Genomic DNA, 13,463 nt, shown 5'->3' with positions numbered 1-13,463 from the left:
GTTTTCATGACACACTACTATATATGGAAAATACAAATAATAGTTCTTTTTTACAGATTTTTTTACAAATAATCTTCTTATACTCACTCTTTATAGGATTAGACACTTCTAATATTATAAAATAACTTAAGATGGTAACTTAATATATATATGCTTATTATATGAGGCTCTTTTCCTGTATGGAACAAGTAAGTCCAACCAACACTTGAACCCTGTACATTCCTTTTATAGACTTAAATACATATATTTAAATATTTACCTAAGAAATTCATTGAAACAACGCCTCTCTGCCCTTTCTTGCCATGGTACTTAAATTCATCGGGACGATAGAAATCTGGGACACTCGCAGAACCTGACTCAAGGCCAGATTTGGGCGAATGGACATACATTCCTGCCTCTTGTCCTCGAGCCCAGATGACGTGCATGAGAGAATTTGTAATAGGGTGGTCAGTTGGATGGGTAGCTGTAGGTAAAAGATGTAAATACTGTCATTGTAGAAAAGATTATTAATTACCATAATGAATATGTAATAAGAATTTCCACACACTCTTCAAGCAACAAAAATGTACAACACATGAAAAGCACCTTTCTAAGCACCTATCTTGAGGTTATCTTGAGATGATTTCGGGGCTTTTTTTAGTGTCCCCGCGGCCCGGTCCTCAACCAGGCCTCCACCCCCAGGAAGCAGCCTGTGACAGCTGACTAACACACAGGTACCTATTTTACTGCTAGGTAACAGGGGCATAGGGTGAAAGAAACTCTGCCCATTGTTTCTTGCCAGCGCCTGGGATCGAACCCAGGACCACAGGATCACAAGTCCAGTGTGCTGTCAGCTCGGCTGACCGGCAACCTAAGTTAGTTGCTCTCTAAGGTCAAATCATTAAGGGTCCAAAGGCCAGGGCAGGGCATATTCCAAGACAAGGGGGGGGGGGGGGGATCCCCCCCCCCTCCCCTACTTCAATGGGGGTACCCTCACCACATTCACAAGGGGATGTTGACTATTTTTCTAGGAGTCAACAAGCTTTTTGATAAGGTACCACATGAAAGACTAGCAAAAAAATTGCAAGCACATGGAATAAATGGCAAAATGTTTGAATGATAAAACAATGGTTAAAACAAAGAAAAAGTCATATCTTGAATGCCAACGAATCTGCCCGGAAATATTTTAAAAGTGGTGTACTGCAAGGTTTCATCTTGGGAATGATAAAAAATTCTTACCATCAAGCTTTCTCCTGAACAAAATTGTTGTCACTCCATCAACTTCCCAACCCAGCGCTGCAGTAAGGGAATCGTCGCCACCCCAGTAGCGATCGACCTTCGGAGTGGAGCGGTCACGGGTATAATAATCTTCAATACGATAATAGTGGGCAACTGCAGAACCCATAATAATATCTGTGCAGTCCATAGCATGAAAATCCCCTTTAGGAACGAATGGAGAAGCACCACTCACAGGCTCTGAAACAAAATGAAACCTTTTACCACTTTTCATAGACTCTTACATAACAAAACTTGTCTCTCTAGTAGCAAGAGTAAAGCACTCTACAAAGAATACTGATAAAAATGTAATAAAAAACTAAATTTTCATTATGTAACATTATAGTATCTATAAAGTTTAAAGCTTTCAATCAGATAATGTATCTTTTGCTAAATATTAACATTATTAAAATTTTGTCTAAACGTTATAGTAAAACCAGTTGTGGGACGGGTAGGGTAGGGGAGGGGAGAGTAGCGAAAGGTTGAGGAAAGTGGGGTAAGGAAGGGAAGGATAGAGTAAGGAAGGATGGGTAATGTAGAGAACCATTCGCTTCAGGCTTGTCTCCCATGCTTTGATACACAATTCGCCCAACAGACCCTAAATTCAGTGAAACACATCTTTTAGCGACACATCAGGCCCTTTAAAATTGTAAAATAAACTTTCCAGTGTTCAATTTTCATCTTACTTCCAAAGTCATGATCATAATAAGCAGAGCAGAGAGAGTTGTGCTACAATCATTGAATTAACATTCTCAAATAATATTCAATAATGCATAAGTACAGCATCTATAAAAACACAACCCAATCCCACACATAAAACGAAATGAATGTGACAACTTTCTGGTCCGTCCTGGACCCTCATCTCTAATTTGGTTCTCTCTGTCTTATTTCTCCTTTATTTATTTATCACATTTACTCACCTTCCCTTTTCTGCTTACTTTGTTTAGTTTTTCTGTCTTCTCATAGGAAGCTGTCATTATCTCAGTTTTCATGCTTTACTTCTCCCCTTTCCCCTCATGTCTTTTCACCTCATCTTCCCCCTTGCATTATAATGGTTGCCTCTTCCTTTATTGCTTAGTTTAAATTTTATAAAGGTTACGGACGGACCAAAACATTGTCATTTTTACATACACTTTTCATTTTTGTCTGGGATCATCCCGGATGTAGGTTCGAACCCTCATCACGGTCCTCATGGATTTGTTCATTGTCATTTTTATTTCATATATGCTTGTGTGTGTTGGGTGTCTAGTTTTAAGCCATTGTGAAGTATTCTCTGTTGTATCTATATTATACTGTATGTCTGTTTCTCTACATATATTCAGTACAAACTAACCAGATTTAGCTTTTGCTTCTGCCTCAGGTTCTGCTTCTGCCTTTGCTTCGGCCTCTGCCTCTGGTTCAGCGTCCGCCTCAGCTTTCACTTGTGAACTTGTTGTTCCATTTGAAGAGTTATCTGCAGCTTTCAAGAGTGGAACAGCAAACCGAGCTTTCCTAGAGTTTATGAAGCAAATTTTGTTAAAAGATCATCAAATAGAAATAAGGGCCAGGATACATCAAGCAGTTACGCTACCACTTAGAGAACCACTGAGGGGGACCTTTGACAAGACGCCAGCTTCCTGTCCTCGCCAAGGCCACTAGTATTAGTGGCCCTCTGGTAAATTCAGGTAAATTCAGAACCTGCATTAAATTTTATAAAGTCCCTTGGTTTAAACAGGTACATCTTTCCTCAATCACAGTTGATTTGTTTACATTTATTTAACGGTTTATGAGCATCAAAACTTTACAACCCAAGGTTATTAGTGTTATAAACAACCTTGTAGCGCAGGCGATGAGTCACAATAACGTGGCTAAAGTAATTTGACCAGACCACACACTAGAAGGTGAAGGAACAACGACGTTTCGGTCTGTCCTGGACCATTCTCAAGTCGATTGTCTTGAAAATGGTCCAGGATGGACCGAAACATCGTCCCTTCACCTTCTACTGTGTGGTCTGGTCAAATCAACCTCGTAGCGCTTTGGAGTTCATAAAGTATTTATAAATGTACACAAAGCCGCCATGATTAGGGAAAGATGCACAAGTTTCGTGAGTGGTTGAATAAATGTTTAATAAATCCTGGCCAATTTCCAAGTACAACATGAAAAGGTAATGTTACAAGTACTAAATCAATTTAATTACAAACAATCTTCACCAATATATATATATATATTATATTTCAGTGGCTTGGTTTAAACAGGCATTACTTCTCCACTTTCCTTGATAAAGACAAGGAAATTAAAAGTTTTGAAAACCATATAGATATTCACAACTAATTACAGTAATATAAAATAATCCATACATTAGATAACCTTCCTATTCTTCTCCCAATGGTATCTTCTCCTAAGGAGTTATCTACTAGATACTACTATTTAGTAGATAACTCCTTAAAGAGCATAGGTCAACATCTCTAATATTTCTCGTGCTGCCAAAAATGTATGTGATTGTGATAATTCATCACTGTTATATTACAAAAATTCAGCCCATAACATGTACATAAGATTCTCACTCTATATTTATAAGAGAGAATATCTGTCTGCTTCTCTGTCTGTCCAAGTTTATCCAAAATTGGCCTTAACTAATTTTGCAGGGTGAATAGTCTGGGGCAACACATTAAGGAACCAACACGGGAAAATAATATTTTAGATTTAGTGTTAACTAACAGGGAAACGCAAATTAATGACATCGAAATAGGGAGTGAGCTAGGGAGCAGTGATCACAAAGCAATCAGATTTAGCATAGAATGGAATAGACCAGTAGGAGAAAATTCTGTTAAAGTGCCAGATTTCCGAAAAGCTGATTTTAATAGCCTAAGAAATTTTTTGGGTCAAATTGATTGGAAAGGCTTGGGTATGGGGTGTGGGCCGGTCTTGGAGCGAGACATGAACCCAGCGATAGGTGACTTAAATGGGGATTTCGATGTGGATTCAATATATAACTTATTTAAGAATATTCTAAACAAAGCACAGGAACGTAGTATACCATACAAATTGAATAGATCGTATACTAATGACCCAAAGTGGATAACAAAGAATTTGAAGAACCTTATAGGTAAAAAGAGAGCTTGGTACAAAAGGATTAAAAATGGGGAGGTCACTTTAGAACAGGAATTCGTACAACTGGTTAGAAATGTTAAAAAAGAGATAAGGAAAGCAAAAAGAAACTATGAAGTTCGCATAGCAGGGCAAGCAAAGACAAATCCTAAAGGGTTTTTTCAGTTATATCGTACTAAGACTAGGGAAAGGATAGGTCCATTAAAAACTGAGACAGGTCAAATAACAGATAGTGATGAAGAGATGAGTAGTATTTTTAATAAATATTTTGTATCTGTATTTACTAAAGAGGAACTTAACAATATGCCTTCAGCCGAACAAGTCTATGTGGGTGGGGACGAGGACAGGTTGACGAGTTTAGCAGTTACCAGGGAGGATGTTCTTAAACAAATAGTAAAACTCAAACCAAACAAATCCCCAGGGCCGGATGAAGTGTTTGCTAGGGTGCTTAAAGAATGCAAAGAGGAGCTTTGTGACCCACTGTCAACCATATTTAATAAATCAATAGAGTCAGGCAGAGTGCCAGAGTTTTGGAAAGTTGCTAATGTGATACCAGTTTTTAAGAAAGGAGATAGATCACTTGCGTCTAACTATCGACCAATTAGCCTAACGTCTATTGTGGGAAAGTTACTCGAATCTATAATAGCAAATAAAATTCGTCTTCATCTTGAAAAACATAAATTAATAATTGAGTCGCAACATGGTTTTATAAATGGCCGTTCATGTTTAACAAATTTGTTATCTTTTTATTCTAGCATTGTTGAGGCAGTTGATAGTGGTAAGGATTGCGATGTTGTATACCTTGACTTTAGCAAAGCTTTTGATACAGTGCCACATGAAAGACTGATTAAAAAAATAGAGTCTCATGGTATTGGGGGTGCTATATTAAGCTGGATTAGGGCATGGCTATACCAAAGGAAACAGAGTTAGTATAAATGGAATCAAGTCAGAGTGGGAAAATGTTGTAAGTGGAGTGCCTCAAGGCTCTGTCCTGGGACCTCTGTTGTTTATAATATATATAAATGATTTAGATTCAGGTTTGAGTAGCAACATTTGCAAATTTGCCGATGATACGAAAATCGGTAGGGAAATTAATTCGGAGGAGGACTCACTATCACTTCAAGTTGATCTAGATAGGGTTTTGAAATGGTCAAAGGATTGGCAGATGCAGTTTAATGCTGATAAATGTAAAGTTCTGAGGTTAGGTAATGATGATAGAGTTACAAAATACGAGCTAGATGGTGTTGTGATTGCGAAGTCGGATTGCGAAAGGGATCTGGGAGTTATGATTAGTAAGAATTTAAAACAAAAGGATCAATGCATAAATGTTCGTAATAAGGCAAATCGGACACTTGGATTTATTAATCGCAGCGTTAGTAACAAGACACCTGGTGTGGTTCTCAAGCTATATCTTGCTCTAGTTAGGCCCCATTTAGATTATGCAGTTCAGTTTTGGTCGCCATATTATAGAATGGATATAAATTCACTTGAACGTGTCCAGCGTAGGATGACTAAGTTAATTCCCCAAATTAGAAATCTTTCATATGAAGAAAGATTAACAAAGCTTAAGTTGCATTCACTGGAAAGGCGAAGAGTTAGGGGTGACATGATAGAGGTTTACAAGTGGATGAATGGACATAACCGGGGGGATATTAATAGGGTATTAAAAGTATCAACACAGGACAGAACACGAAACAATGGATATAAATTGGATAAGTTTAGATTTAGGAAAGACTTGGGTAAATACTGGTTCAGTAACAGGGTTGTTGATTTGTGGAACCAATTGCCGCGTAACATTGTGGAGGTGGGGTCCCTCGATTGTTTCAAGCACGGGTTGGACAAGTATATGAGTGGGATTGGGTGGTTATAGAATAGGAGCTGCCTCGTATGGGCCAATAGGCCTTCTGCAGTTACCTTTGTTCTTATGTTCTTATGTTCTTATGTATGGGATGGACAGTGGCTGGTTGGGGTCAATCCTATTGTCCTATTAAAAGAAGGGGGGGGGTCGGATCAAATAGTGACCCTCCCCCACCCTCTAACCTAATTTGTGAACAGTGGCTGGCTGAGTCCCTAGATATCTTCACACTCTCCCTCAGAGATGGTGAATAACTCACAGAAATCTCTGAAGAAATTTCTTCTCTCTCTCTAAAGAGGAAGAGAAGAAAGGATAAGGAGTGGGAGATAGGAAAAAGAAAAAGGGCGACGGGGAACGTTTGAAGAGCGGGAGAGTAGGTGGAGAGGGGAGGCGAAGGGAGGAGAAGAGGTGTGAGTGAAGGAGAGGGAAGATGTTGGGGGAGAAAGTTGGAGAGTGGAGAAAAGGAGGAAGTAAGGAGGAGAGAAAAAAAAGAAAAAGAGAGGGAAGAGGGGAGGGGTAGTAGGGAAGGAAGGAAGGCAGGAGAGTGTGGTCCAGGTGCAGCACGTTACCCCTCCTAGTATGCTATATACTGTAACAAAAATTATTGGTCACTCCAACTAATATCACATCAAGGGCCTTGGTGAATGTAAGTTATTTTCTTGTGTAAAATGAACAAAGTTTCTTTACCTGGAAAGGGTGTCCCGTTTCCCTCTTGGTACCAGAAGACCAGTGACTCGATCTGATGAAATTTGGACAAAAATAAAATACCAATAACTGCAAATTACTGTAACTTGTATAGATGTATAGTTATTATATTTCAATATAGCCACTGAAGGAGAACATGCAGAGTCAATAATTACCTGAGGTAACATCATCTGAAGAATAGGAAATTAAAAGAATTAATATAACTAAAAGAAAGTAATGATATGTGCATGATAAATACTCAACATATCTACCTCAAGGAAGAGCTGATGAAGTGCACTCATTTCTTGAGCAAGACATGGAATGCTGTTCTACTGATTCACCAGTAAATCAAAACACAAAATATTCACAATGATTTTATGAATTGCTATTTTATATCTTTTATTTGAATTCAAAATTAAATCAGATTGAACTTAAAACTTGCTCTGGTTATAAAAAATCAGTAGAACAATTCTGGCCGAAGACACTCAAGATTGAGTCGGCCATACGGGTGCATATATTAAATACAGTCAAAATAAAGTGCAAATCAAATTAAAATTGTGCATGCATTAGTAAATACCAAAGTATACAGTAGATCCTATCTAGAAGCCATGCTCCATGCATTCTAAAAGTGAGGTCAGCTGACTTAGAACACACACTACATATATTATACATGGCTCCCTTTGTTTACAATTTGTCAAACATAAATACTGTATGTATATGTGTGTGTGTGTGTGTGTATATATATATGTATATTTATATATAAAATATAAATTCAACCTGATTACATATATTTTGTATGAAATTCAATGATGATTCCTCTACTGGACATTAATTGTGGCACTTATAAGGAATTATACACAAGCTGAAAAATACAAATAATATAAAAATTATGAGGTGTGAATCCTAGAAGGGATTGATGTGTAGATCGTAGAAGGAAATAAGGTGTAAATCCTGAAAACAACAACTCAGAATAAAGGATATTTGAGTAACATAAGGCGACAAAATGTAACTAATATAAATCCAAAGTGTTATTCATGATATATACCAAGTTGCTGATGTATGTGAAGAACACTGAAGGAAGGTACACTAACAGGTGATACTAGAGACCCATAGTGTAATACTAATACATGAAAAAATAATTCTTTAACTTGTAATTATTCATTTTAGCAATGAAATGGTAAATCCCTAACTGAGGAATCTGAATCTACTTTAAAATTAGCTACATTTGCTGCTCAAATGTTGAGCAACAAATTGCTTTTGCAATTTGCTGATCAAAGAATGAGGAATTTAGTAAATATTAACCTTGGACACCTTCACGATCCACCTATAAAACTCTAATTTCCTTGAGTAACAAAATACAGCGTTACTTTTTAACGCAGCAATAAATTTCTTATCACAGTAATGTGCCTAGAAAAGTATTTCCAACACTTATTACAGTATTAGTCTAAAATATATGAAACCTTGTAAAGTATAATTATAGTACAATAACATATACAAAATCTAAAATAAATTGCACAGCTATACAATAATTTGAGAATACTCAACACAATACAAAACAGACAAACTTATGGTGATGATTCTCAAGTATTAATTAATTACACAACAAAAGTTATAAAATGCTCTATTATCAAGTAAATCACATAAAATGTTTGTTTATTTAGGTAAGATACATACATAAAGTAAATTTTTACAAAGATTGGTTGACTTATAGGTAGAGCTAGTACATACAATGCCTAAAGCCATTATTACGCAAAGCGTTTCGGGCATACTACTGTGCTAAAATACTACTGCTGCTAATCAAGGATTTACAAAACATAAAACGTAAAATAGTAATATAAAATATAAATACAAAAAATGGCTTTCCATATTTATGGTGAACAAGCATCCCTGAAGTTACTAAAAGTAGGAAAACCCTTGTGATAAGCGCTATCTTGATATGGTAAATTCTTGCCAGTATATAACATTAATTCTGTACACAGATCAATAGGATGTTGAGAGAATTGAGGAGATGCCACACGAGAGCAAGCCTCTGTTGGAGACAATGGTTCTATGAAACCCACTGTAAGTGAAACATTGTCTACTGTAAGGGCTCATCCTCGTGTAGCATTTCTATGCCAAATATTATACCTACAGCTCATTACTCTACACTTCGAGGGCATAGCAGACTGACCAGTGACAAATGTAACAATATATTGCTACTTTATCTTCATGGGCAACCTTTACACACACTATCACTCAATTATTTATATTTAATTTTCCCCAATATTTCTTGTTACAGTATTCTGATAAATTTATTAACTTAATTACCATCAACTTTACTTTATATCTGTTTCTTATACTTTCTAGTATTAAGTACATCTTCTAAGAAAGAGAAGCAGTTGTAACCTGTGAGAGTAACTCAACTCTCGAAGCTGGCCACAGCTTTCTATGGCCTTCACAATTCCGCTTATACAGTACATGTACAGTATTTACACTTATACAATGTTATTTTTATGTATTAAAATAACAATTCTTATTATTATGAGAACAGGGAGTAGTTACCATGTTAATATGCTAAAGTGAAAATAAACAAATACATAAAGATATGAGTATACAAAGTCAAAACAATCCTGCAAATTCTAATAAAAAACCTATTTCTAGTGAAAATATTTGAGATAATGTTTGGACGTTTCCCTTCTGCGATAAATTATTTGTGCAAAATAAACGCTTCACAAGCAGGTGTTAACGGACATTTTTCCAGCATAAATGCACACACAAAACACACACGTCAGGTCAACACTACTGCATGCAGTGCAACTCACTTTTCTTCCTCCTTGGAGTTGGGGCTCCTTCTACAGTGGTGGTTGTTGGTGCTTCCGTGGTGGTTGTGGTGGTGGTTGTTGGGGCTTCAGTGGTGGTTGTGGTGGTTGTTGGGGCTTCAGTGGTGGTTGTTGTTGTAGGGGTTGTTGGTACTTCAGTTGTAGTTGTGGTGGTGGTTGTTGGTGCTTCAGTTGTAGTTGTGGTGGGGGTTGTTGTTGCTTTAGTTGTAGATGTTGTGGCAGTTGTTGGAGCTTCAGTTGCAGTTGTAGAAGCTTGAGTGGTAGTTGTGGCTATAGGTGTTTCAGTGGTGGTGGTAGTAGTTGCAGGTGCTTCTGTGGTACTGGTTGTTGTAAGTGATTGATTGGCAATTATACGTGGTCGAATGGTGGTGGTTGTTGTAGTGGTAGTTCGACGGACACGTCTGGGTCTTGTTGAACGTTCAGTTGTGGTGGTGGTGGTAGTAGGGTTTATGGCAGGTTTGGTAGTATCTGCTGTAGATGTGATGGTTAAAAGTGCAACCTATAGTGACAGGATCTTAGTTGAACGCACCCTTGGGAGTGGTTAGATATGTTGTGGCAAAAATGGTTAATACTGTACTGGATTTAATTATGAATAATACATTTACTGTATTACACTAGCTGTATATGGAACTGGAAAAATGTAGATAGGACTTTGTTAAGCCCACAGGCTACTAATAATGAATTTTTTTTTTTTTTTTTTTTTTTTTTTTTTGAGATATATACAAGAGTTGTTACATTCTTGTACAGCCACTAGTACGCGTAGCGTTTCGGGCAGGTCCCTGGAATAAGATCCCCTGCCGCGAAGAATCGTTTTTTCATCCAAGTACACATTTTACTGTTGCGTTAAACAGAGGCTACAGTTAAGGAATTGCGCCCAGTAAATCCTCCCCGGCCAGGATACGAACCCATGACATAGCGCTCGCGGAACGCCAGGCGAGTGTCTTACCACTACACCACGGAGACTGCTAAGCATACTGCATTAGGCATACTTTTTGTAACCCAAGTCTACAGGGCATGAGGCAGTGGCAATGAGTAAAATTTAGTTATACGGTACATATAAATTCTTGAAATCAACACGAACTGATGAGCTCATTTCTTTTCATCTCATACCTCTGTTCACCTAGCAAGTTAAATATGGACTTGGGAGTTAGGCAACTGTTGTGGGTTGCATCCTGGGGAAGGTATTTGGCAAAGGGAGACCTCAATAAGCCTAAGTATAAATCTCCTGTCTCCAACAACAGGAATTATAAATTAATAGGTGTCTAATTATAATAACCCTAAAAGAACTGCGTATAGAAACACCCTCATTGATTTACATTATTTTAAAATGTAATTTAATTCAGCAGGCTACGGGTTAATGGCATTTTATTGCTGATTTGTATGCCACAAGTCTCGGGGAGTTGTATTTGCCTAAGAGAGTGATAAAGTGGCCTTGGCTTGAAAAATACACAGTACAGGGTATTTTACATTAATGGATTAAATGCACCAAAAACTATTTTATTAAAAGTACTATATTTGCTATTCTTTTAATCATACTATACTAAAACCACTATACTCTATGTATTTCTATACTATTAACCCTCTTCCAGTCCAAACTATGTGAGTTCCAACAGGTAATAAATCTCATTTATTGATAAACTGTCAGAAGAAACAAATACTTACCAAAATAAATACTACTTAACGTTCTACCACTGTGAAACTTACACCATCCCACTAACAGTAATTTAAATCAATGTACATAAGATGATTATATCATTTACAATAATGCAATAATCACAAAGACATACATACGGCTTGGAAAATAGATTTCCAGACCATTTTCATTCTCACTCAATTTCCATCAAATTTTCTAACTGTAACATAAGAATGCTGCTTGCTAATTAAATAGCTGGACAGCGTAGGTTGAAAACAACTTGCAGTGATGTTGAGTTTACTGTTACCTTTAACCCATGTGCATATAGTAATTTATTAGTAAAACCAAGGGTTTGTTGTAGGAGACATGGAAAAACAAAATAATGAAAAGAAATACACAGTGGAACCTTGATTTAACGAAGCTAAAGTTGGAACACACAATTTCTATACCAGATTTACTCACCCAGTTCAATGAACAAGAAACGGGGGATGTATGGAATTCCTTAGAATGTTGAGACCAAGTTCACTGATAGAGGCAACATTACAAGAAATAGTTGGGAGCCTTTGGAAAGCCATTGAGCATATCTAAAACCAAATTCTATGGTTCGTTTCAATTTCCAGTTGCAGAGGTTTTCATTCAGTAAAACATGCACCTTTATTCCTTTGTAAATGAGATTTTGAGGCTTTGGTGTAGGAAGTACATGTATGCTAGATTGGTTAAATCTCTTTACAGATTCTCTTGCTTGCTGCCCTTCATATGACACATTGAAATTATAATTTCTCTGTGAAATCAGCCCATAGAGTGTGGGGGAGTATGAATGGTAACACTCTTAATTTGGGTCCAGTCTCATTTTGTATGATTTTAGTAGATGAACTCTACATTACAAGAAATAGTTGGATCCTTGGGAAAGCTATTGAGGATATTTAAAACTATATTTTATGGTTTGTTTTCATTTTGAGTTGGCAAGGTTTTCATTCACTCAGGTACGGCTGGCTTTGCTACCTTTTGAAAATGAGTTTTGAGGTTGGGGATGTAAGAAATAAGCTAGATGAAGTTAAAAAAATTTTGCAGACATGTTCATTTGGCAGTTGTATATTATATTATAGGTTGAAATTAAAATTTGGCTAGGTGAAATTAGCCCATAGAGCATGGAAAATGCATCCTGCAGGCATCTCCGGTTGCAACAAATCCCTCACTGCAATGAATTGGGGTTGGTACCATATGCTGTACTGTAGTTCGTTGAATCGAGGTTGTAATGTATCTTATATCTATTTCTTGATAATTAGTAGCTAAAAAAGACTATTCATCACAATTTACATTCAGGAAGAAGGCCCTTTTGTAAACTAATTATGTTAATCACCCATCACCAGCATTCACATCGGCACTCAATATATAAAATGTGATCATAAATTCATGAGAATAAATGTTTAAATTGTGCAAGCAATGTGTTACAAAGGTGCACAACAGGCCACTCAGAACTCAGCTTCTCAAAAGATATAAAACCATCTCTTTCCTAAGCTGCACAGCTGGTTAGAGAGGGCAACCAACCATCCCTGTGGTGTGGTATATTTCACGATGGAGGGAGCAGAGTACACCAAAAATTTGTTTTTAAATTTAAAGAGCCAATCAGATCATCTTTCACTTCTTCTCTTGAAGAAGAAGTGAAAGTAATTGTTTACAAAATCTGTCCATCCATCAGCCACAGTAGTTGTTAAGTGATAATTTGAAACAAATTTGTAGTGTGCCGGACCCTCTTTATGAAGTGTGCCAAAGGAATGGATGCACTCTGAAGCATACCACACAGCACAGGACAGAGAAGCTGTAACATCTTATTAGAGACCGAGTCCTGAGACACCAGAAATGCTGTAAGATAAATGCTCGCTTTTTGGAATTCATAACCCTTTTAGGATAGTATTTCTGAAACTTAAGTGTATCTCACAGGAATTAATTTGCTAAAATTATAAAGAAATATTCCCCCGATAAAATTGCACATGTCAATGTAAAATGAAAGAAGTTCTAACTAAAATACTTTCATAATTATTTACTCTAAGAAAATGAAACATTTTCAAAATCTCAAATCTTTATAAACAAATGTAATATTATTGCATCACTGATGCTTTTTAATTAATTT

At 36.8% G+C, this 13,463-nt stretch overlaps 1 protein-coding gene across 11 annotated transcripts in view; it reads right to left on the bottom strand.

The window, feature by feature from the left end:
* LOC123757133 (nahoda) overlaps positions 1–13,463 on the bottom strand; it is a 290,479-nt gene that overhangs the window by 32,655 nt on the left and 244,361 nt on the right. For 7 of the 11 annotated variants that reach the window (XM_045740555.2, XM_069323679.1, XM_045740557.2 and 4 more), the window contains 6 exons: positions 9,682–10,170; positions 7,057–7,071; positions 6,884–6,935; positions 2,588–2,745; positions 1,219–1,455; positions 260–463 (listed from right to left, as the gene is read on the bottom strand). In XM_045740555.2, the coding sequence (XP_045596511.1) occupies positions 260–463; positions 1,219–1,455; positions 2,588–2,745; positions 6,884–6,935; positions 7,057–7,071; positions 9,682–10,170 (1,155 nt within the window). The remainder of the gene's footprint in view (positions 1–259; positions 464–1,218; positions 1,456–2,587; positions 2,746–6,883; positions 6,936–7,056; positions 7,072–9,681; positions 10,171–13,463) is intronic. The other 4 variants (XM_069323680.1, XM_069323681.1, XM_069323684.1 and 1 more) reach the window with 4 other exon arrangements.

The sequence above is a fragment of the Procambarus clarkii genome, chromosome 13 (genome assembly GCF_040958095.1).
Source record: "Procambarus clarkii isolate CNS0578487 chromosome 13, FALCON_Pclarkii_2.0, whole genome shotgun sequence".
Lineage (NCBI taxonomy): Eukaryota > Metazoa > Arthropoda > Malacostraca > Decapoda > Cambaridae > Procambarus > Procambarus clarkii.
Note: the sequence above shows the minus strand (reverse complement) of the source record. Positions and strands in the feature narration are given on the sequence as shown.